The sequence below is a fragment of the Lethenteron reissneri genome, chromosome 5 (genome assembly GCF_015708825.2).
Source record: "Lethenteron reissneri isolate LAM-NWPU_2019-01 chromosome 5, ASM1570882v1, whole genome shotgun sequence".
Lineage (NCBI taxonomy): Eukaryota > Metazoa > Chordata > Hyperoartia > Petromyzontiformes > Petromyzontidae > Lethenteron > Lethenteron reissneri.
The window spans coordinates 5176033-5201988 of NC_083783.1; the positions used below are offsets into that span (position 1 = coordinate 5176033).

The 25956-nt window shown below is 54.2% G+C and overlaps 1 protein-coding gene across 1 annotated transcript in view; it reads left to right on the forward strand.

The window, feature by feature from the left end:
* Nucleotides 1-21165, forward strand: part of LOC133351337 (DNA-binding protein RFX6-like) — a 37004-nt gene extending 15839 nt beyond the window's left edge. The window contains exons 9-19 of the mRNA XM_061566455.1: nucleotides 1609-1722; nucleotides 3133-3182; nucleotides 4702-4861; nucleotides 5437-5587; nucleotides 6230-6339; nucleotides 7358-7475; nucleotides 9033-9155; nucleotides 9293-9631; nucleotides 10632-11315; nucleotides 12160-12390; nucleotides 14171-21165. Coding sequence (XP_061422439.1) covers nucleotides 1609-1722; nucleotides 3133-3182; nucleotides 4702-4861; nucleotides 5437-5587; nucleotides 6230-6339; nucleotides 7358-7475; nucleotides 9033-9155; nucleotides 9293-9631; nucleotides 10632-11315; nucleotides 12160-12390; nucleotides 14171-14352 — 2262 coding nt within the window. The 3' untranslated portion in view covers nucleotides 14353-21165. The remainder of the gene's footprint in view (nucleotides 1-1608; nucleotides 1723-3132; nucleotides 3183-4701; nucleotides 4862-5436; nucleotides 5588-6229; nucleotides 6340-7357; nucleotides 7476-9032; nucleotides 9156-9292; nucleotides 9632-10631; nucleotides 11316-12159; nucleotides 12391-14170) is intronic.
* Nucleotides 21166-25956: the final 4791 nt, after the last annotated feature.

The following is a 25956-nucleotide window of genomic DNA, read 5'->3' on the forward strand; positions in this document are numbered from 1 at the left end:
CAGCATTGTTGTCAAACATCATCATCATCACAATCTGCAGCACATTCATCATCATCAGCAGCCGCACCATCATAATCTTTAGCAGCTGCAGCAGCAGGATCAACATCGTCCGTGGCATATTCATCAGATCGCCATAGTCGTTCATTATTGTCACATTCATCATCATCATCATGAACCGCACATCCGGTTAGCGCGGTTGGCTACGTATGGCGCAAAAGAAGTGCAACATACTGTACATACATACACGAACGTCGTCAATAACGTCATAATTAAAAACATAGTAAAAATATAAATATAGCAGAAACTATATTTTGCCACTGGTAAAGGAGATCTCATAATTAAAAACACCTTTTCCAAAACCCGATCGTTCAACACATCGGCTGACATCATCACGATCATCACCACCAACACCAACACCACCAACATCACCACCAACACTACCAACAACATCACCATCGCCATCGCCACCGCCAGGGTCACATCGTGGTCGCCGTCGCTACCACCACCACCAACATCATCATCATCACCACCAGCAACATCATCATCATCATCGCCATCGCCACCACCACCAACATCATCATAACCATCGCCATCACCACCGCCAGGGTCACATCGTGGTCGCCGTCGCCACCACCACCAACATCATCATCGCCATCGCCACCGCCACGGTCACATCGTGGTCGTCACCACCACCACCAACATCATCATCATCATCGCCATCGCCACCAACATCATCATCATCGCCATCGCCACCACCACCAACATCATCATCATCATCGCCATCGCCACCACCACCAACATCATCATCATCATCGCCATCGCCACCACCACCAACATCATCATCATCATCATCGCCATCGCCACCACCACCAACATCATCATCATCATCGCCACCACCAACATCATCATCATCATCGCCATCGCCACCACCAACATCATCATCATCGCCACCACCAACATCATCATCATCATCATCGCCATCGCCACCACCACCAACATCATCATCATCGCCATCGCCACCACCACCAACATCATCATCATCATCGCCATCGCCACCACCACCAACATCATCATCATCATCGCCATCGCCACCACCACCAACATCATCATCATCATCGCCATCGCCACCACCACCAACATCATCATCATCATCGCCACCACCAACATCATCATCATCATCGCCATCGCCACCACCAACATCATCATCATCGCCACCACCAACATCATCATCATCATCATCGCCATCGCCACCACCAACATCATCATCATCGCCATCGCCACCACCACCAACATCATCATCATCATCGCCACCACCACCAACATCATCATCATCATCGCCACCACCACCAACATCATCATCATCATCATCGCCACCACCAACATCATCATCATCGCCACCGCCACCGCCACCAACATCATCATCGCCACCACCACCACCACCAACATCATCATCATCGCCACCGCCACCAACATCATCATCATCGCCACCACCACCACCACCAACATCATCATCATCGCCATCGCCACCACCAACATCATCATCATCATCGCCACCGCCACGGTCACATCGTGGTTGCTGTCGCTATCGTTTGGCCTCCTCGTCCGCAGATCCAGAACTTCTTGCTGCACTTCTGGCAGGGCATGCCCAGCCACCTACTGCCCCTCTTGGAGGAGGCCGCCATGGTGGACGTCGTCTGCGTCTGCGACTCCATCTTGTACAAGGTCCGCCCGGCCGAGACAAGTTTGTTCCGTTGCATCGGTCGAGGGCCGACATTCATCCAGCAGTGGGTAGATCACGACCGATGTGACGATAACCGCGATGAGCCAGGATGTGGCCGGGTGGTTACATTTTTGTTTTAACTCTTTTATTTTATTTAACCAGGTAAGGCTCACTCGAGCTATTATCTCTTTATAACTCGTGACCTGGCCACAAATGATAGCTCAACGAAGTGGCTTATCAAGTGGACATTTATAGCGGGCAAATACTCTAAACGCGTGGGGAAAAACTGGAGGATCTGGAGATAATTCCACGGAGCCACGGGGAGCACATGGAAACTCCAATTATATACATTTTGATTTAAAGCTTTCGTGACTGCAGGGATTCATATTCTTGGTTCTTTTGGTAAAGTCACGTAGAAGGGAAACAAGAAAATAATATAAATATAAAACAATACAAATTCTCACGACGTTTCGACTGCAACACACCTGATGATGATTGCTTGTGTTGCAGTCGAAACGTCGTGAGAATTTTTATTGTTTTATATTTATATTCTTTTATTATTTCCCTTCCAATTATATAGTTTAGCAATGTTGTGGATTTACTCTCCAACACACCAGTGGGCTGATGTAGTCACTAATTGGCACATTTTGTTTACGTGACAAACCTTATTAATTGGCTGTATCGGGTGGTGGTGGGTTAACGACACATTTACGCGCTCTAACCCAAAAAATTACTTTCATATGAATCCAAATATACAGCAGGCGTCAGGATCGGGATCGAACCCACGACCTCCCGCATAGCAGGCGAGGTAGTTAACATCTCCTAGCCACCGCGGCACAATTAAATAACCCAGGAAGCTGTGCTCACACGTTCCATGGCGTCGCAGGCTTTTGTCCGAGCGTGTGCCGCTGGACGGGAGGTGGGGGGGGGGTGCTTGGCGACGCGGTCGGCACCGTCAGCCTCGTCGCGCTGGGCGTGGCTTGCACGGGGGGGGGGGGTTTCCCACCTTCGGGAGGCAGCAGCAGCAACAGGTTATAGGGGCGGCCGTTATAGGGGCGGCCGTCAATCCTTTTTGAACGGGGCCACAAAACGCCGACCGCTTGCAGGAGGGGTTTCCCATGTTCGGGAGGCAGCAGCAACAGGTTATAGGGGTGGCCGTTATAGGAGCGGCCGTTATAGGGGCGGAGGTTATTGGGGGAGGCCGTTATCGGGGGCGGCCGTTATAAGGGTCGACCGTCAAATTTTTTTTTAACGGGGCCCAAAAACGTCGACCGGCCGAACACACGATTCAATGGTATGAAATCGTCGGGGTTGCGGACTTCCCAGTGGAGCGACGGACTGCACCGAGGGATCGTCCACCGGCACCGACGCTGTTGTGCCCCCCACCCCCCCCCCCGTGCCGTCGTCTGCAGGTCCTCACCGATGTCCTCATCCCGGGAACGATGCAGGAAATGCCGGACAGGTTCGTGGAGTTTTCCCACCTCAACATCCACCACCACCCCCACCGCAACCACCACCCCCTTCCCCCGGGCCCCGTCAACCGCACGTTGTCCGACGTTTCGCTCCACACCCTCCGGAGGAGGAGCTGCCGGCACGTGGGGGATAGTTTGCGGCGGGTCTTTGGCACTCTCTACCCTCTTTCTTTCTCTTCCTCTCTCTTCTCCCTCTCTCGCACGCTCCCTAGATCATATCCTGGGTTCACTCGCTCGCATCTCCCGTTACTTGGGAGAGCAGTGCACCCCGGTTATTTTCTGTTCCTTCACTGGCTGTTGTTTCCTGCTGCTGCTGCTGCTGCTGCTGTTAAAACTATATAATAACGGTAGTAATTGTGGGGTCAGATCTTGCCACATTTGTTGCTTTGCTTTAACATAAATGCGCTCAATATTTGACGTCTTGCGTGTCTCTGCGTCTCTTTTCTCTCCCGGGCTGCTGCCCGTGCTGCTGAGCGGCAGAGTAGCGGCGAGCGCTGCGCTGCACTACGAACCCGGTGACCCGAGTTCGATTCCCGCTCACGGCCAACATCGGTGACGATTATCTGAACCGGTCCTGGGTGTGGTGTGTAGTAAACATCGCCACTGGGGAGACAAAGGCGGTCAGGCGTGGTTCTCGCCACACACACTCGGTCGGCCTTCATATGTGCTCGCTAACAGCACTTGCCCCAACAGTCCGTTAAGGTTATATGGGGAAGGGGGGGGTCTTTGTCTTTGTGCATGCGTGTGCATGCGTGTGTGTGCATGCATGTCGCAGAGCCGTTGTACGCGTGGTTTTGTGACAATCGCATCGAAAGTTGAGCGGCCACCAGCCCCTCGCAACCGTCCAGAGCCCCCGTTGGCCGCCGCGGCGGCTGCGAGCGTGCCACGAGGATTACCAGCCGATTAGCATCGTGCAGGGAGGGGCTGGGTGGGGAGGGAGGGGCTGGGTGGGGAGGGGAGGGGAGGGTGGGGAGGGGCTGATCACCCCGTGGTGCCCTTATAAAACTCAACGTTTAACCTACTCACGCCGGCTTGTGCCCGCCCTCACAGTCGGCCATATTTGCGGAATACACCACGCCGCCGTTGACCCTGGCCATTGACCGAGCAACCCAACGTTCCTACCAGCTCCCTCCACAGGAATGTGTTATTGCCGGCGATCTCAGTCGGTCGTCGCACAGCACCTGGGTCTGTTCCCTGACCTCATGCACTTCGCTTGGCACATCAGTTACGCTCGTCTACGTACGGTGCAAAATGAGTTTGATGTGCATACGTGCACACGTGCGTGGCGCGCCTGGTGTGCACCCCCCTGGCCTCGTCCTGTCAGCGGCGAGCCTTCCGCACGTCACGTGACGGCGTCAAGGTGCACCCAGCCTGGCGCAAGCGCCGCCGCCGTCGTCGTCAGCGCCGCTTAGTTTGGCGAACGGCGGCCGCCGTTTGACGTTGCTGTTGTTGTTGATGCCGAGGCAGTTGTTGATGATGCCGTTGTTGTTGTTTTCGTCGTCATCGCAGCCTGCTGGTGGACGTGCGGGGGCTGGCGCGCCACTGGGACCGCTGGGCCAGCTCGTCGCTGGAGACGCTGCCAGCGCTGCTTTCCGAGCGCAAGCTGCCCATCGCAAGGCGCTTCTCGGCGTCGCTCAAGCGGCAGACGTCGTTCCTGCACCTGGCGCAGGTGAGGGTGGGAGGGCTGGTAGCGGGATGTGGAGCTGAACCCCCAGGGAGGATAGAGGGGTGTGGAGCTGAACCCCCTAGGGAAGGGAGAAGGATGTGGAGCTGAACCCCCAGGGAGGGGAGAGGGATGTGGAGCTGAACCCCCAGGGAGGATAGAGGGGTGTGGAGCTGAACCCCTAGGGAGGGTAGAGGGGTGTGGAGCTGAACCCCTAGGGAGGGTAGAGGGGTGTGGAGCTGAACCCCCAAGGAGGGTAGAGGGATGTGGAGCTGAACCCCCAGGGAGGATAGAGGGGTGTGGAGCTGAACCCCCAGGGAGGGTAGAGGGATGTGGAGCTGAACCCCCAGGGGGGGTAGAGGGGTGTGGAGCTGAACCCCCAGGGGGGGTAGAGGGGTGTGGAGCTGAACCCCTAGGGAGGGTAGAGGGATGTGGTGCTGATGCGAGGTGTGTGATCGCGGGACGTGGCGTGCCGAAACGCTTCTCCGATACGGTCCAAGCCGCCGTCGTTCCAATCATTTTGCCGCCTCCCCCTCCCATGCCTCTCTGCCCTTCCTTCCCCCCCCGCCGCCACGGGTCAGATCGCGCGGCCGACGCTGTTGGACCAGGCGACGGTGAGCGCTATGGTGCGCGACGTGGAGCGCGTGGACCTCAACTCGCTCGGCTCGCAGGCGCTGCTCATGCCGCCCGGCGGCGCCGCCGATGACCCCGAGTTCGACTCCGACCCCGAGTGTGGGTTGCGGCGTTGCTTCCGCCACACGCGCGACACCCCCCGTGACGATCGTTGACATCGTCGTCATCGTCACGATCCGCAGGCGGACGGCCTGTATGTGTCCGCTGCGCTGTTTCGTAATGACGACGATTTCACGCGTCGTCTTGAAGATGTGTGGAATGCGATGCGGTGACCACCGACTTTGTTCGATGGCCCAGCCGTCCTTTCCCAATGGATGCCGGATAACAGAATTTCTGCTGAAATATGATGATGATGACGGCTATACGGATTTTTTTTACTGGTAGGAACCTCCTGGTTACACTAGCCCACAGGGGATTATTGTGTCCGTCGTGCAGGGAGGGGCTGGGTGGGGAGGAGAGGGTGGAGAGGGGCTGGGTGGGGAGGGTGGGGCTGGGTGGCGGGTGGGGCTGGGTGGGGAGGGGCTGGTCACCCCGTGGTGCCCTTATAAAACTCAACGTGTAACCTACTCACGCCAGCTTGTGCCCGCCCTCACAGTCGGCCATATTTGCGGAATACACCACGCCGCCGTTGACCCTGGCCATTGACCAAGCAACCCAACGTTCCTACCAGCTCCCTCCGCAGGAGGAATGTGTTATGTGTGTGCGTTACGTGTCTCCCTTTGTGTACCCACGTGTCTACAGATGACTCGGTGGTTGTGTTCCAAGAGTTGAGGGATCTGCTGAAGAGCGGTGCCACGGTGGAGGCGTTCATCGAGTGGCTGGACCAGGTCCTGGAGAACCGGGTGATCAAGGTCCCCTGACGCACACAAAGACAAAGATCCCCCGTATAGCCTCAACATACTTTTGGGGCAAGTTCTGCAAGCGAGTAGCGCCTGTGAAGTCCCGCGCAGGTACGCGAGGGTGGTGGGTGGCCAGCACCGCACCCGACCGCCTTTGTCTCCCCATTGGCGATGTTTATTACACACCGGACCAGGTACTCATTTGAGGCCGAGTTGACCTTGGGGATGCCCAGGACCGGTTAACTGGTGTTGGTGGCCGTGAGCGGGACTCAAACTGGGGTCGCCGGGCTCGTAGCGGAGCGTGACAACCACCACACCACCGCTCCCCGCTGATACACACGCACGCACACACAGTACACACACACACAGTACACACACACAGTAAATGCACACACAGTACACGCACACACACACAATACACGCACACACACACAGTACACGCACATACAGTACACGCACACACACACAGTACACGCACACACACACAGTACATGCACACACACACAGTACACGCACACACACACACCGTACACACACACACACTACACGCACACAAACAGTACACGCACACACACACAGTACACGCACACACAGTACACGCACACACACAGTACACGCACACAATACACGCACACACAGTAAACGCACACACATTCAGTACACGCACACACACACCGTACACACACTACACGCACACACACAGTACACGCACACACACAGTACACGCACGCACACCCACGTGTTTATTTGAGTCCACTCGAAAAAAAAACACAGAGGTCACGTCGAAAACCCATACGGAGCAGGGGGAGAACACACGAACTCCGCACACGGTGTCACGGTCTGCACCGGGACCGCAAACCCAGGCCCCCCTCCTCCCCCCTTCTCGCCGCGCGACACAATCATCACCACCGCCACCCTGGTGCCCCCTCGAGCCTTTCCGCAGCGGGCAAGGCTGGCGACGCGGGTGAGCAGCGGGGGGGGGGGGGGTCACAGCTTTGCCATCGCCCTCGCCTCTGTGTCGTTCGAGCAGCCGAGCAAGCAGAACGGGCGCACGCTGAAGAAGAGGGCTCAGGACTTCCTGCTGCGCTGGAGCTTCTTCGGGGCGCGCGTCATGCACGGCCTCACGCTCAACAACGCCTCCAGCTTCGGTGAGCGCGGGCCCATCGTCGCCGACCCCGGCAGCGAGGCCGGAGGGAGAAGATAGCCGAGCAGGGAGGGAGGTCGGTCGGTCTGTCGCGGTGCCAACGTTGGCGCAGCGTGGTTCAGATCGTTGGACCATAATAGAGGTTTTTTTGGGGGGTTAGATCGCGTAGATATAATAATGTGTGGTTAAACCCGCCACCACTCGACACAGCCAATTTAATGAGGTTGTGTCACGTGAACAGAACGTGGCCAATTCGTCACTAGTACAGCACTAACCGGTTGTGCGTTGGAGAGCCTAGCCACAACATTTACCATCTGAGTACGACGTTTCGCCAGTTATTACGACCGGCTATCACCAGACGACAGCCAGATGGTCGGACCCTACATTTGGCACGCCATTGGCACGCGTTCGCGGCCGCTGGCCTAATGTTGGCCCAAAGTCGCTACGTGGTTTGAGATTGATGGACCTACAGTGGCTCGACGTCGCCCCAACATTCGCCCCAACACGTTACGCGTTCCGCGAGCATCGCGTTCAACCCGCGCCGAGCAGCGTGCCCGAGTGCTTGCGGGGCGAACCTTCATCCGGCAGCGGATCGATAAAAAGGGGAGGGCGAACGTCGCATCCGTCCGACGCGTCGGCGCAGTTCGCTCGTGTCGTGGGCCGCCCAGAGTGTAGGTCGGTGCAACTGCGGCCGCGGCCAACTGGGCTGGAGGGTCCATGGCGCGCCACGTTACCCCACCGGTGTACCCGTGTGCGTACGTGCGGCGGCGGGCAGCGATCGAACGCGACCGCCCGCACCGAACCCGTCCTGGGGCTTCCCCGAGGCAATGCGTCTGCGCGGTGAAGTGGCGGCGATTGTCTGCACCAGACTTGGGCCTCCCCTAGGTCGACTCAGCCGACGAGACATCACGAAGCAGCAGTGCTTGAAGAGCCACCGCATGCGGCTGTGGAGCCGCGGGGTTTGCTGACCTCTGCTGTAGGTAGCCTCAAATGTGTACCTGGTGCGGGATACACCGCAGTCAACCCGTGCGGTTTATACCCCGTGTTCTTGTACAGGGAAATTGAGTTTTCAGGTCCATACGATGTACAGCCGTTTCAATAGGGGCAGCAACATTTTTTTGTCTATTTGTTTGTGTTTCTCCCTCGTGATGGGGACTTCGTAGGATGAATTTATCAAGAAGGAGCAGTCCTTCAAGAGCTGCATGCAGCCGCAGGTTGCTGACCTCTGCCCGAGGTCGACTCAGCCTCAAATGTGTACCTGGTGCTGTAAATAAAACGTCAGCTGTGGGGAGACAAAGGCAGCAGGGTGACGGTGCTGGCCAGCACCCGCACCACGAGCCGCGACCGCTGGCACCAGTTGGTATCGATGTTCTGCACTGGCCTTGCGCCTCCCCTAGGTCGACTCGGCCTCAAACGAGTATGTGGTGCGCAGCTCGTGCGGCCACCCACGCTCCGCGCGTGGCACGCCGGCCTTCGTAGGCGCCGCTAGCTCAGGGCACTGCTAAAGGCTACGCGGGGGGCGGATGGGGTGGGATCGTTACCTCTGTGTGTGTGTTGGCAGGCTCGTTTCACCTGATCCGCATGCTGCTGGACGAGTACATCCTGCTGGCCCTGGAGACTCAGTTCAACAACCACAAGGAGCAGGAGCAGCAGAGCCTGCTCGACAAATACACGCGCAACGGAGGTGTCTGTCTCGCGCTCACACGGACACACGCTGTCTGCCTTCGATGCACATGGACACACGAGTCTGTGATGCAGGCATAACGAATCTGACCCCTGACCTTCCTTGCCACCCCCCTTCTCCCCCCGTGCACCTCCCAGACGCGAGCCGCACTACCCTCAGCGCCACCCCCAGCTCGTGCTTTCTGGCGAGCCGGGCCAAGGCTTGCTTGGCCCTGACCCCAGGGCCCGAGAGGGTCAAACGCGAGACCACCGCTCCGGCTCTGCTGCAACCTTTGCAGCAGCAGCAACAGCAGCATCAGCAGCACGCGTACCACGACCAGCAGAGGCACCACCACCACCACAACCACCACCACCACGAAAGCCAACAGCATCATCATCATCAGCAGCAACAGCAGCATCATCATCATCAGCAGCTGTCACCCATGAGATGCGGCCTCTACTCCTCCATGCTGGGAAGCCACGAAGCGACTCTTGCAGGTGAGGTCCCTTGGAATCATTGTCGTCGTCATCATCGTCGTCATCGTCGTCGTCATCGTCGTCATCGTCGTCATCGTCGTCGTCGTCGTCGTCATCGTCGTCGTCGTCGTCATCGTCGTCGTCATCATCATCGTCATCATTGTCGTCGTCATCATCATAGTTGTCATCGTCGTCTTCGTCGTCGTCGTCATCATCGTCGTCATCATTGTCGTCGTCCTCATCGTCGTCGTCATTGTCGTCGTCATCATCGTCGTCGTCAATGTCGTCATCATCATCATCATCATCGTCGTCGTCATTGTCGTTGTCGTCATCATCGTCGTCATCATCGTCGTCGTCATCGTCGTCGTCATCATCGTCGTCGTCGTCGTGAGCCATGGTCTATCCACTGCTGGATGAAGGGCTCCCCATGCCATCGTGGTGCATTATAAACGTGCATCGTGGATGCAACCTCGGCATCACTCAGCTGTCACGCATTAACGCTCGTCCCGTCCTTACGCCCGTCGCGTACTAACACCTGTCGTGCACTCACGCTAGTCTTGAACTAACCCCCGTCGCGTACCAACGCCGTTGTGTACTAACGCCCATCGTGTACTAACGCTAGTCGCGTACTAACCCCCGTCGCGCACTAATGCTAGTCGCATCCTTACGCTGGTCGCGTACTAACCCCCGTCGCGTACCAACGCCGTTGTGTACTAACGCCCGTTGTGTACTAACGCTATTCATAATCAACGTTTTTGGGTTTAGATCGCGTTATTTATAAATGTGTTGTAACCCTCCACCACCCGACACGGCCAATCAGCAAAAAAGTGTCACGTTCACAAAAGACAAATAGTTCACTGCTTTAGCCCACCGGTGTGTTGAAGCCACAACATTTACAATTTGAGTACGACGTTTCGCTGGTAATTGCATCCAGCATCATCGGGCAATTCGCCAGAATGGTGAGGCTAGTCGCGTACTAACACCCGTCGCGCACTCACGCCCCCATGGTTTCGTCGCCCAGACTACCCGGCAGGTCACCCGGAGCTGTTGCTGAGCCGCGGCAGCGTCATCATGAACCAGCCGCCGCCACCGCCCGGCCGGCCCGTGGCCCCCTCTGAGCGCGGCGGGGGCCGCTGCGGCCCGGGGCCCCCCCAGGTCGCGCCAGCCGCCCCCCCGCCGGCTCACGGCTACGCCGAGGCGGCCTATGACAACTCCCTCGACTACTATCCCGGCAGCAGCTACGGACGATCCCACCACCACCACCACGAGCAGCAGCAGCTACAGCTGCACCACCACCAGCAGCAACACCACCACCAGCACCACCACCAGCACCAAGACAGCAGCAATGGCAACAACAGCCACCACAATCGTACGGGCAACAGCGTCTGCAGCAACAACATCATCGTCGTCGACAGCAGCAGCAGCAGGAGTCATAACAACACCAACAACAACAGTAGCGGTGGCGGCGGTGGCCGCGAGGCCTCGCAAGGCAACGTCTACGCCACGTCGCCGTTCCGCCAGCGTGGAGGCTACGCGCCGCCGCCGCCATTCCACGCGGGGGCCGCGTACGGCCACGCGGCGTTCGCGACGGGGCCGCGTGGAGGCTGCGGAGTTGACGGCGGCTACGGCTACGGGCTGCCGACGGGCGGCGCGGGGGGCGATGGCGGCGTGGACGCGGGGTTCTCGTGCGCCGCCACGGGCCCAGGTGACCACGCGGAGGGCGCGGTGGTGGGGGCTGGGGGGAGGGGTTAGGCATTGAGGTTCAGGGGGTCACGGGGTTAGAGGCAGAGGCGTAGCTAGGGGGGGGGGGGGGCAGGGGGGTACATGTGTCCCCGGGCGCCAAGGTAAAGGGGCGCCAAAATGAGGCTTACGACGTTACATTATAACTTATTGCGGCGGGCGCGGCAGCCTGAAACTACCGCACAAATCTACACCTCAACCTAAAAGTTTATATATCCCGCCACACACTGTCATGTAATTACATTTTGGTTTGTGATTAAACGGGAGGGGGGGGGTCGCCAATTTTATAGTTTGTCCCCGGGCGCAAAATATCCTAGCTATGTCACTGGTTAGAGGAACACGGGGGTTGTGCGTTAGGGTGGTGAGGGGGTTTGGGGTTCGAGGTGTTGGTGCTTGAGGTGAGTGGTTAAGGGGTGTGCCGTTTGGGTTTACGATTTTAGGTCGACTCGGCCTCAAATGAGTACCCGGGTGCGACGTGTGAACTTTGTCACTGGGGAGACAAAGGCGGCCGGGCGTGGTGTTGGCCACCCAACCCCCTCGTGCGCCGTTCCGGCCTTCATTAGGTGCTGCTCGCTAACAACACTTGCCCCAACAGTATATTAAGGCTATATGGGGGAACTTTGTCTTTGCGTGATTTGAGCGTGGAACGGATCAACGCGAGTGAGTGACTGCCAGTGTTAACGGGTGCTGCTCGCTAACAGCACTTGCCCCAACAGTCTGCTAAGGCTAGACGGGGGTCGGATCTTCGTCTTGCGTGTGCGAATAAAGTAATGGTCGACCCGATGATGCCCCCTCCCCTTCCCGCGCAGGCTTCTACGGCGCTGGCGCTCTAGCCGGCCGTGCCGTGCCGGTCATCAGCTGCCACGGCGCGTCGCGGGCCCCGGAGCGGCCCGACCCTCTGGGGCTGCTCTGCGGCGGAGAACCCCCCGGTTACTACGGCGACGGCAAGCATCACGGTTACTACGGCGACCACAAGGCTGACGACGGTTGCTACGGGGCGAGGAAGGCGGAGGAGGAGTATGGCTGCTGCTCGTCCGCGGGTGAGGAAGGGGTACCAAATGCGGTGGCGACGATCACGATCCGTGTTGCGTGCGCAGGCTGTTGGGGCCTTGACACACACACACAATGGGGCCGTCCATAAATGACGTCACGCACCTAGGGGGGGGGCGGGGTCAGACATTTGTGACGATGTGTGACGAGGGGTGGGGGGTTTGAGAAATGTGACGTCACATCAATATGCGCAACTTTTAAATAAATATAGACAACACGTTCTACTTAATTAAATAAACTTTTTAATAAATGTTTTCTCCTACAACATCAGAGTGCAGCGGCACATTAAATACGCACTATAATGACAATAGTTTAAAGCGATTTGAAGCATATTTTTTTTTTTGGGGGGGGGGGCAGAGCTTTGTGACGTCATATTTGAGGGGGGGGGGGTCTGACTTTTTGTGACGCCATGTGACGAGGTGGTGAGGTGGCCAGAACCCACTCCCGACCGCCTTTGTTTCCCCTGTGCTGATGTTTGCACGGCGCACCGGGGGCTCGTTTGGGGCGAGCATCTGAACCAGTGCTGTGCCTCCCCTGGGTAGATTCGAGTCGGCACACACAACACACAAGACAAAGATCCCCCGTGTAGCGTTAATAGACTGTTGGGGTAAGTGCTGTTAACGAGCAGCGCCTGTGAAGGCCGGCACGGCACACGAGGGGGTGGGTGGCCAGCACAATGCCCGGCCGCCTTTGTCTCCCCAGTGGCGATGTTTACACAACGCACCAGGTACTCATTTGAGGCTGAGTTGACCTAGGGGAGGCCCAGGACCGGTTCAGATAATCGTCACTGGTGTTGGCCGTGAGCGGGAATCGAACCCTGGTCGCCAGGTTCATAGCGCAGCGTAGCCCTAACCGCTGCACCACCGCTCCCCCCACGCACATTAACAGACACACAAACATATACCTGGCTACTTTCATCTTTAGGCCCATCTCTTTAAAGTGGCCTTCCCTCTACAGCTTGACCCGTTGCCCCAGGTTCTGTTTTCGTTTCCTGCTTTTCATTCCTTGCGTATTGGGATCTTAGGATGGAATGCGCATTATACATTAGAATTATTGTTATATTATTTTCTAATACGTGTATCTCGGTCACATGACTGCATGTGTCTATCTAACAGGTGCATGTCCATCTAGCGCGTGTGCGTCTATCCAACACGTGCGTGTGCGTTTATCCAACACGTGTGCGTCTACCTAATACGTGAGTGTGCGTGTGCGTCTATGTGTGTACGTTGAACTTCTTTCGCGCTGTACGTAGCCAACTGTGCCAATGGGAAGGATAACATATGTATGTGCATGTCTATCTGACACATACACATATTTGTGTATGTGTCTGTCAAACACTTATGTGTGTATCTATTTTACACTTGGGTGTGTTTGTCTATCATGAATGTGTGTCTCACACGTGTGTGTGTGTGTGTGCATACCACGTGTGCCTGTCGAACATGTGTGTGTGTCTATCTGACACTCGTGTGTATGTGCGCGTGTGTCTCTGGGGAGCGGTGGTGCAGCGGTTAGCGCGCAGCACTACGAACCTGCCCACCCTGGTTCGATTCCCGCTCACGGCTATCACCAGGGACGATTATTTGAACTCGTCCCGGGCCTCCCCTAGGTCGACTCAGCCTCAAATAAGTACCTGGCACGAAGTCTAAACATCACAACTAAGCCTTCATAGGTGCTCGCTAACGGCACTTGCCCCAACAGCCTGCTGAGGCTATACAGGGAATCTTTGTCTTTGTCTATCTAATTCGTGCGTGCGTGTGCGCTGTTCGACAGGCGACGCAGATGCGTCGCTGTCCCAGTGCATGTACGACAGCAGGGCGGCTCTCTACAGCTCCCAGCATGCCCTGCACTACGCCCAGCACGCGTCGTCGCATCCGCAGCAGCAGCAGCCGCAGCAGCCGCCCCTCCCGCCCATCGCCACCGTCTTCATGGACCAGATCACGGGCGAGAGCTGAACCGACCAACGTCTGCCCGGCATGTTCCGAGCGGCTACGGCGATCGTGATGATCTGCAACAGCGGCGGCAACGATCAGCGATCTCTCTTTCGCGCGGCCGACGGTGTCGATGCAGAACACCGGCTACGATTTCACATTCAAAGTTCAAAGTTCATTTATTAGGTATAGCCCTGTGAGCCATTCGGCTCTTGAATCGGGTGCAACCGCAACAAACAAAAAACTAAAACATGAACAAGAAAACATCTTAAAGTGACTGAGTGCAAACAGAAAATCCAAGAAAAAACAGCAAAATATTGCAGAAAAATCACCGTACACCAACCCTGTGCAAATATCCCAGTGGGATGCAAGTCAAACAACAACAACCACAAGACAACTTAGATTAAGGCCATCAGTCTAACTCTGTACTACAACAAACAAATATGGCCAAACCAAAAAACTTTTCGAAAATCACCAAAATAAAGCCAAGACAGACAACAGCGTCAGGAGCAGCGCAGTAGTGGCGTGTCGCCGTGATGTCTCCTTCTTCGTAATTCGTGGATCGGGGGCATTGCGTCGTTACGCGTTGCTACTGCCCGTTCTGGATGACCAACAGTCACGGCACACTGCTACTGGAGAGTTTTTATTTTCATGTTTCCCATTTGTGCATCCGGTATCAGCATCTACTGCTGCCATGGTTTGTGCGGTTGAGGTTGGACCACGAGCGATGTTCAGCGCCGCGTTCCGATCGTCAAAACCAGCAAGATCAGCCTGGGGTTGCCACCCTTCCGTCTGATGGACGTGGCAAACGAAATCTAAGATGCAGCGTGGGGAGAAGAGGAATAATATCTCACGGTCGCGGAAGATGGGGAGGGTGGGGGGGGTGGAGAACCACGTGGGCACGCATCGTCTTGAGTGGTGAATAATCCTTGTTGTTGTTGTTGTGTTTATTATCACGCAACTAACAAACAGCTGCTGCCTCAAATTTCGATTTAAAGCTTTCGTGACTGCAGGGATTCATCTTCTTGGTTCTTTCGGTAAAGTCACGTAGAAGGGAAATAATAAAATAATAAAAATAAAACATAACAAAATAATTCTCACGACGTTTCGGCTGCAACGCAAGCAGCCGTCCTCAGGTGAAGAATGAAGCACCACCAAGCTCCAAGCTTTATATTTTTTATATTTTATCATGTTTAATTGTTATTATTTTATTATTTCCCTTCTACGTGACTTTACCGAAAGAACCAAGAAACTGCTGCCTCGTGAACGAGGACGATCCCCGGGGAGAACCGGGACGGTTGGCAACTCCACCGCACCACGGGGGGATCAGCTGTATTTTTTTATTTTGGTTCAAATGTTTTTTTTATTTACTTACCCAGCCCCTTAATTTCTCACCCAGTGTGATGTATCCGGGTCGCTGGTAGACTTGAGTAGGTGGCACGTGACTGTTGTAGCTGAGGCACAGATATATATTTTTTGCCGGTCGCTGGTAGACCAAGCTGAAATTCAGCCCCGCTTCAACAAATACGCAGGCTACAGTACAAAGACAAAGGTCCCCCCCGCTCTGTATAGCCTTAGCAGGCTGATGGGGCAAGTGCCGTCATCTATTAAGGCCGGCACGTCACACGAGAGGATGGGTGGCCAGCACCACGCCGGATAATCATTTAGGGCTGAGTCGACCTAGAGGAGGCCCAGCCATGAGCGGAAATTGAACTCGTGGTCAACGGTTTATAGCACAAAACATGCCATCAAGTCTGCATTAACCACCCATACTTGCGGCATATTTTGCCACAAGTACGCATGGCTAATGCCTTGCATGCCACGATGGCGAGATGTTATCTGCCTCGCCTGGTATGCAGGAGGTCGTGGGTTCGATCCAGACCCTGACGCCTGCTGTATATTTGGAGTTTGCATGTCGCTCTTCCCCGTGGTGGCGTGGATTTTTCTCCGGGTCCTCCGGTGTTCCCCTCAATATTTAGAAACACGCGCTTAGAATATTTGGCTGCTGTACACTTCTACGTGATAAGCCACTTTGTTGAGCTATCATTTGTGGCCAGGACAAAAAATTGGTTATACAGCTTATTGAGCCTTAGCTGGTGAAAGGAAAATGTATTTAGATTGTATCTATGTTGTATTTGAACATCTTTACAGCTCCTGTTATATTGCCACAAACGGTAAAGCCCTACTCATCATTTCAATACCGGCAAAAAAAAATGTCCCATGGATGGTTCGGAGGTCGTGTGTCGCACGTTAACTTCAGTAGCAGAGGTCCCTTGCTTCGTTACGGTCACAGCGGTTCTAAAGTTCTACAGAGAACTGCTTTTTAAATCCTTTATATTAAGTTCGCTTGCTTGCTTGTGACCGTGCAAATCTTTCGGTCGTTTTTTAACCCACTTCCCGTGATCCAATCGAGCTGACATTTTCCACACAGACTCGTTGTGCGTGACAATTAATGTTCGTGAAAATGTTTTTCCAAAATTGTACACTTTTAAGGACAAAAATATTATATTTAATTACCAATTGCTTAATGGTGGCAGGCAATCATCTGATCCATAGGTGGCAGCCATCTCAAACCAGAGGACAAGAGGACTCTAGCCGCCACGCATATAAAGGATTTATAGTGAAAAACTTTGTTTTTACGGGTTATACATGTTTGTCTTTAGTTTGTTGTGCTCCCATCCCCGCAACGCCGCTTAACACGGTTCGCTACGCACGGTGCGAACGAAGGTCTACACACACGCGCGTATATACAGATCACCTCTGTACTGCGACGCACAACCCATCCAGGAAAATGCTGTGACTGTCAGACGCATCCTTTGTTCATTGTTACGTACAGGGTTATTTGTTTTTCATTGTGTGTCTGTGTGTTTGTGTTTCTCTATAGCGGATGATGGTTTTTGTTTGTTATATATATGAAGTTTGCGCTTAGTCCCTGCATCTGTTTACATCGTTTACTGGAAGAGTAGGATATATATTTTTTATTTTATTCCCTGTAAGAGGAACGGATATTGTATCCAGCTGTGCCATAAGAGGCTACCACCATCGTCATCACCATCATCATCGTCGTCGTCATCATCAGCCATGGTCAATCCACTGCCGGATGAAAGGAAGACACCACCGCCGCAAATTACGATCGCGCACATCAATGAACAATCCACCCAGTGCCCGCACATTTACCGATCGCATCGCTCCGTCTCCATGGCGGACTTACTTTCGGGCGCGTTCCGTCTCATTTGCTGCCACTCCGTTATTATCCTGCTAGCCACGACGCGTCCTACACAACCCAGAGACTCGCGTAGACCTGCATTGAGACCCACAGACTCACATAGATCCGCACAGAGACCCAGAGACTCACATAGACCCGCACAGAGACCCACAGACTGACATAGACCCGCACAGAGACCCACAGACTGACATAGACCCGCACAGAGACCCACAGACTGACATAGACCCGCACAGAGACCCAGAGACTCACATAGACCCGCACAGAGACCCACAGACTGACATAGACCCGCACATAGACCCAGAGACTCACATAGACCCGCATTGAGACCCATAGACTGACATAGACCCACACTGAGACCCAGAGACTCACATAGACCCGCACTGAGACCCAGAGACTCACATAGACCCGCACTGAGACCCAGAGACTCACATAGACCCGCACTGTGACACATAGACTCACATAGACCCGCACTGAGACCCAGAGACTGACATAGACCCGCACTGAGACCCATAGACTCACATAGACCCGCACTGTGACCCAGAGACTCAGATAGACCCGCACTGTGACACAGAGACTCACATAGACCCGCACTGAGACCCAGAGACTGACATAGACCCACACTGAGACCTAGAGACTCACATAGACCCGCATTGAGACCCAGAGACTCACATAGACCCGCACCGAGACCCATAGACTCGCATAGACCCACACTGAGACCCAGAGACTCACATAGACCCGCATTGAGACCCAGAGACTCACATAGACCCGCACCGAGACCCAGAGACTCACATAGACCCACACTGAGACCCAGAGACTCACATAAACCCGCATAGAGACCCATAGACTCACATAGACCCGCATTGAGACCCAGATACTCACATAGACCCGCACTAAGACCCAGAGACTCACATAGACCCGCACTGAGACCCACAGACTCACATAGACCCGCATTGAGACCCAGAGACTCACATAGACCCTCACTGAGACCCAGAGACTTGCATAAACCCGCATAGAGACCCAGAGACTCACATAGACCCACACTAAGACCCAGAGACTCACATAGACCCGCACTGAGACCCAGAGACTCACATAGACCCACATAGAGACCCAGAGACTTGCATAAACCCGCATAGAGACCCAGAGACTCACATAGACCCACACTAAGACCCAGAGACTCACATAGACGTACATTGAGACCCAAAGTGTGTTTAGAGTATTCCAGCTACTTTAAATGTCCACGTGATAAGCCACTTGGTTGAGCTATCATTTGTGGCCAGATCGCTTTTGAAAAAAAACATTTATAACTCAGTGCGCCTTAACCTGGTAAAATAAAAAAATGAACGAATTAGTTTTAATTAAAAAGAGTGGGGATGAAAACGTAACCGTGGAGGAGAGTAAGCGTGATTGGGCACGGCGTGTCGCGAGGAGGAGGGTGCTCGAGACGATCGGTGGAGCCGCCGCCAAGCGGCTCGTCCGCTTGCGGAGACGGAGCGGCGAAATGAGCCCGAAATGCGCAGGAGCCACACGGATCGTCGTATCGCGCCACCGTGGGACATGACGGCTGCGTTGGGGAGGGGAGAGGCGTTCATCCAGCAGTGGAATAACCTATGGCTTATGATGATAACGACGATGATGTACTGGGTGGCGAGTGTTGGGAGTAGCCAACACCTTGTGAATTGGACGCACGTAATACCGGTGCCCGTCCAGCAGTGGATAGATCGTGGCTGATTGATGATGATGACGATGATGGAGGTGGTGGTGGCAGGAAGGACATGAGGACACGAGTCGACGATCTTTTTCGACTTAAAGCTTTCGTGACTGCAGGGATTCATCTTCTTGGTTCTTTCGGTAAAGTCACGTAGAATGGAAAAAAATAAAATAATTAAAATAAAACATCATAAAATAATTCTCACGACGTTTCGGCCACAACGCAAGCAGCCGTCCTCAGGTGAAGAACAGCTCTGTCGAGACGACAGAGTCTAAATGTTTATTTTTATTATTTTATTACTTCCTTCTACGTGACTTTACCGAAAGAACCAAGAAGATGAGTCGACGGTCGTTCATCTCCGGGTGTCGCCTGCTGTTGGCCGCCCTGCGAGAGCGTGGAGCGGATTTATTTCGATCTCGATTTGAAGCTTTCGTGACTGCAGGAATCCATCCTCTGATTATTACGGTAAAGTCACGAAAGAACCAACGAGTACGGATTCATCATGGGACCTCCTTTGCCAGTACCAAAATATACTAATAGGGTTTTTCCCCTTTTTTCTGGCAACAAAACTGACACCTTTTGCAAGGAATCATGTTTACATTAACCACAATACTTGCAGTCAAATGCAAACAAAAAACAATACTCTGGTAATTTATGCATTGTCTTTGGAACTGATTGGTCCACACCAGAGACAGCTTTCTTTGGAGCCTCGTCTCATATGGTGTTCGACCAAAAGTACGGATTCATTTCGTTATTCACGGCGTCGCATTCGGTCGGTTCTCGTCGCGCCGTCGAACGACGGGGCCGAGAGACACGTGGCCGCCCGGGCCTTCGCGGCCCTCCCGGCCTGCCCTCTTCAGCGGTGAAACCTCCCAGCGGCGCGTTGTCCGACGTTTCGCTCCACGTTCCGCGGCAGGAGCTTCTTCGGGAACTCGACGAGCCGCTCGCTTGTTTTTACCGTGCTCCCCGAACGATTTCGCGCCGCTGGATGCTGCTGCTGCTGCTGCCGCCGCCGGTGATGGCCGGTTCCTGATGGAGGTCGCGCGGCACGTGGAGCGAAACGTCGGACACCGTGGCAAACGACGCACGGCGCGGCGACACGACCCGAATGCTCGTCGGCGGGCAGGAGGCTGCGGCGGTGTTGTTTTGTTTTTGTGTTGCACTGCGAGAAGGGATGGTCTCGCTCTTTATTTAATGACGAGGTTGTATGTTGTTGTGCGTGTGTGTGGGGAGCGGTGGTGCAGCGGTTAGCGCGCTGCGCTACGAACCCGGCGACCCGAGTTCGATTCCCGCTCACGGCCAACACCGGTGACGATTATCTGAACAGATCACGGGCCTCTCCTAGGTCGACTCAGCCTCAAATGAGTACCTGGTGCGTTGTGTAAAAACATCGCGACTGGGGAGACAAAGGCGACCGGGCGTGGTGCTGGCCACCCACCCCCTCGTGTGCCGTGCCGGCCTTCATAGGGGCTCGCTAACAGCCTTTGCCCCAAAAACCTGTTGAGGCTTTTAAGGCAGGATCTTTGAATTGGTTCTTGTTTAACAGTGGGGAGCGGTGGCGCAGTGGTTAGGGCACTGCGGCTACGAAGCCGACGACCAAGAACGCGTGAGCCCAGCGTTGGGCCTCCTCCCCTACTTCGGTCGGTCGACTCAGCCTTAAATGAGTACTGCAACCGGTGCGGTGTGCGAACATCAGCATCGGGGAGACAAAGGTGGCTGGGCGTGGTTTTGGCCACCTGCCACTTCTTGTGCTGTGCCGGCCTTCATAGGTGCTCGCTAACAGCACTTGCCCCAATAGTCTGTTAAAGGCTATACTGGGAATCTTTGTTTTTAGTTGTCCCAGTGTCGGAATTGATTACCCTTGGAGTTTGTTTTCTGAAATTTGTTTTGGGACGAGCGTGATTGAGAGAATTAATTGCGTCGTGAATTTTTAATTAAAATATTTTTTTTCGTACAAGAACTTTGTCGTTCTGCCATGCTGTCTATTTGTCCACAATATTGAATGCTCATTTGCAACAGCTCGCTTACGCTACCGCTGGTAGCAACGGCGGCGGGAGAGGGGGTACCTCCAATCTCTCGAGCCCCTTCTAGTGGAGGGTATTTTTAAATCCTTTATTAAGTTCACTTGCTTGCTTGCGCGCTTACGACCGTGCAAATCTTTCGGTCGTGTTTTAACCCACTTCCCGTGATCCAATCGAGCTGACATTTTGCACACAGACGCGTTGTGCGTGACAATTAATTTTCGTGAAAAATGTTTTCCTCAATTTTCCACTTTTTAGGGAAAAAAATATTATATTTAATTTAAAATACCAATGTGATAAAAATAAAACTCTTTCTCAAGAAAAACAGAAATGAATAATAAAATAAAACCGATGCCACGCATATAAAGGATTTATAGTGAAAAACTTTGTTTTTACGGGTTAATTTTTTGGCCTACTCTTCCACCCTGGCGCAGACGTTTTGTAAAGTGTGGAGTGCCCACACTTTACCCCTCCCCGCGCGACGTTCCGATCATAGACGAACTGTGCACGTGCAGCCACTTTCACTGCTGCTGGGTGGAGGGCGGGCAGAGGCTGTTGGGGGTGGTTTGGGGAGGGGTGAATTTGATCGAAATCGGAATATTGATTTATTCTGGAGGATGAATCCGATGAACTATCAAGCTCTTTTTCACAGATGTCCAGTAGGGGCGGGTAAGAACGTCACAACAACAAACACGACAAATACTCTTAGGTTTTTCGGTAAAGTCACATAGGTAAAAAATAAAAAATAATAAAAATAATAATAGAAATAAAATAATAAATCACGACGTTTCGGAGGCAACACAAGTCTCCGTCATCAGGTGGGACCGTCCCACAGCTAGATTTACTGTATCAAGTGAGGAAAAATTCCAAGAGTCAAGCTCTTAAATACAAGTTTAAGGGGGGAGGGAAGGGGGAGGGGCTTATCTGAATGTGGAAGCCAATGAGTGGAACGTGTTGGGGGGAGTCGGCGGGGCTAAAAGAGAACAGGTGCATCTTGTTGATGTTTTACCCGATGTTGGTTGACAATCCACATACAAAAAAGGAGAGGAGAGATTCTTCTTGGTTCTTTCGGTAAAGTCACGTAGAATGGAAATAATACAATAATAAAAATAAAGCATAAAAAATAAAACAGACCTGTTCTTCGCCTGAGGACGGCTGCTTGCGTTGTGGCCGAAACGTCGTGAGAATTATTTTATGATGTTCTATTTTTATTATTTTATTATTTCCCTTCTACGTTGTTTTTGGGTGAGTTCGTGTGAATATATTCACACGAATATTTTTCCGCGGTCGGACCCACAAACCTTCATTGTGGATAATATTGGGTCACGAAAGCCATCTTAAACTTAGGACATTTTTTTTTATTACTCGACACTTTGTAGAGTTTGCTTCTGTGTGTTAATAAAGGCGGCTTCCGCTATTGTCACTATCGCTGCCACTTGCAGGATAGAAGATAATTAAGCCAGACAACTGTTGGTCGGTAGCTATCTTCTTAATCCGTTCATCAAAGGAGCACAACGATTGTAAAACGGGTAAACAAATCAACGGACCTGCACACACCCCAATACACGCCCGTGCAATGTCATATATTTGTAAAAACTTGACTGGACATGTATGCACATGTATACACCTGGATACACTTAGACACACCTACATCCATCTACACAAACATACACCTGTGTACACCTTACACACCTACACACACCGGCGAATACCTATATACACCTATACACACACCTGTATCCACCTACACCTGTGCACGCCTGTATGCACCTGCAGACAGGTGGATTTCACGTCGACATAAAACTTCGCGCACACCTGTGTAGATACCTGGGGGGATCGGGAGGCGGGGGAGAAACTCAGGTGCGTGGGCGCTCATGTGTTCACAGGTGCGAGCCACTGGCAGCAATGTTCACATGGAGGGGTGTGGGGCTGGAGGGGGGGGATGGGGGCAGTTGAGGGGGGGGCACTTAAATTCCTTCGAGCGTGGAGGATGAAGGACTGCGCGTGGTGCGTGCCAAGGTGGGGATTGTAAAGTGGCACAATCAGTGTTGACGCGTTGTCGCGCAGGTAATTGTTGGGTGATGACTCTGAAAGAATGGGAGAGGTTGGTGGGGGGGGGTTAATTTTCCGATACGGACTGTAGACTGAGCGCGCATTCGGCGTGACGGTGGAGGTATGAGAATATTTTGAGTTGCCACTCATCCCCAACTCACGTTCTCTCCGCTGTCATCTCACTCTACTCCCCTCCACGCACTCCCCTACCTCTCCCCTCTCATCTCACTCTACTCCCCTCCACGCACTCTCCTACCTCTCCCCTCTCATCTCACTCTACTCCCCTCCACGCACTCTCCTACCTCTCCCCTCTCATTTCACTCTACTCCCCTCCACGCACTCTCCTACCTCTCCCCACGCATCTCACTCTACTCCCCTCCACGCACTCTCCTACCTCTCCCCACGCATCTCACTGTACTCCCCTCCACGCACTCTCCTACCTCTCCCCTCTCATCTCACTCTACTCCCCTCCACGCACTCTCCTACCTCTCCCCTCTCATCTCACTCTACTCCCCTCCACACACTCTCCCCTCTCATCTCACTCCACTCCCCTCCACGCATTCTCCTACCTCTCCCCTCTCATATCACTCTACTCCCCTCCACGCACTCTCCTACCTCTCCCCTCTCAGCTCACTCTACTCCCCTCCACGCACTCTCCTACCTCTCCCCTCTCATCTCACTCTACTCCCCTCCACGCACTCTCCTACCTCTCCCCTCTCATCTCACTCTACTCCCCTCCACGCACTCTCCTACCTCTCCCCTCTCATCTCACTCTACTCCCCTCCACGCACTCTCCAACCTCTCCCCTCTCATCTCACTCTACTCCCCTCCACACACTCTCCCCTCTCATCTCACTCCACTCCCCTCCACGCATTCTCCTACCTCTCCCCTCTCATATCACTCTACTCCCCTCCACGCACTCTCCTACCTCTCCCCTCTCAGCTCACTCTACTCCCCTCCACGCACTCTCCTACCTCTCCCCTCTCATCTCACTCTACTCCCCTCCACGCACTCTCCAACCTCTCCCCTCTCATCTCACTCTACTCCCCTCCACACACTCTCCCCTCTCATCTCACTCCACTCCCCTCCACGCATTCTCCTACCTCTCCCCTCTCATATCACTCTACTCCCCTCCACGCACTCTCCTACCTCTCCCCTCTCAGCTCACTCTACTCCCCTCCACGCACTCTCCTACCTCTCCCCTCTCATCTCACTCTACTCCCCTCCACGCACTCTCCTACCTCTCCCCTCTCATCTCACTCTACTCCCCTCCACACACTCTCCTACCTCTCCCTCTCATCTCACTCTACTCCCCTCCACACACTCTCCTACCTCTCCCTCTCATCTCACTCTACTCCCCTCCACGCGCTCTCCTACCTCTCCCCTCTCATCTCACTCCACTCCCCTCCACGCACTCTCCTACCTCTCCCCGCTCATCTCACTCCACTCACCCTCCACGCGCTCTCCTACCTCTCCCCTCTCATCTCACTCTACTCCCCTCCACGCACTCTCCTACCTCTCCCCTCTCATCTCACTCTACTCCCCTCCACGCACTCTCCAACCTCTCCCCTCTCATCTCACTCTACTCCCCTCCACACCCTCTCCCCTCTCATCTCACTCCACTCCCCTCCACGCATTCTCCTACCTCTCCCCTCTCATATCACTCTACTCCCCTCCACGCACTCTCCTACCTCTCCCCTCTCAGCTCACTCTACTCCCCTCCACGCACTCTCCTACCTCTCCCCTCTCATCTCACTCTACTCCCCTCCACGCACTCTCCTACCTCTCCCCTCTCATCTCACTCTACTCCCCTCCACACACTCTCCTACCTCTCCCTCTCATCTCACTCTACTCCCCTCCACACACTCTCCTACCTCTCCCTCTCATCTCACTCTACTCCCCTCCACGCGCTCTCCTACCTCTCCCCTCTCATCTCACTCCACTCCCCTCCACGCACTCTCCTACCTCTCCCCGCTCATCTCACTCCACTCACCCTCCACGCGCTCTCCTACCTCTCCCCTCTCATCTCACTCTACTCCCCTCCACGCACTCTCCTACCTCTCCCCTCTCACCTCACTCTACTCCCCTCCACACACTTTCCTACCTCTCCCTCTCATCTCACTCTACTCCCCTCCACACACTCTCCTACCTCTCCCTCTCATCTCACTCTACTCCCCTCCACGCGCTCTCCTACCTCTCCCCTCTCATCTCACTCTACTCCCCTCCACGCACTCTCCTACCTCTCCCCGCTCATCTCACTCCACTCACCCTCCACGCGCTCTTCTACCTCTCCCCTCTCATCTCACTCTACTCCCCTCCACACACTCTCCTACCTCTCCCTCTCATCTCACTCTACTCCCCTCCACGCACTCTCCTACCTCTCCCCTCTCATCTCACTCTACTCCCCTCCACGCACTCTCCTACCTCTCCCCTCTCATCTCACTCTACTCCCCTCCACACACTCTCCCCTCTCATCTCACTCCACTCCCCTCCACGCATTCTCCTACCTCTCTCCTCTCATATCACTCTACTCCCCTCCACGCACTCTCCTACCTCTCCCCTCTCAGCTCACTCTACTCCCCTCCACGCACTCTCCTACCTCTCCCCTCTCATCTCACTCT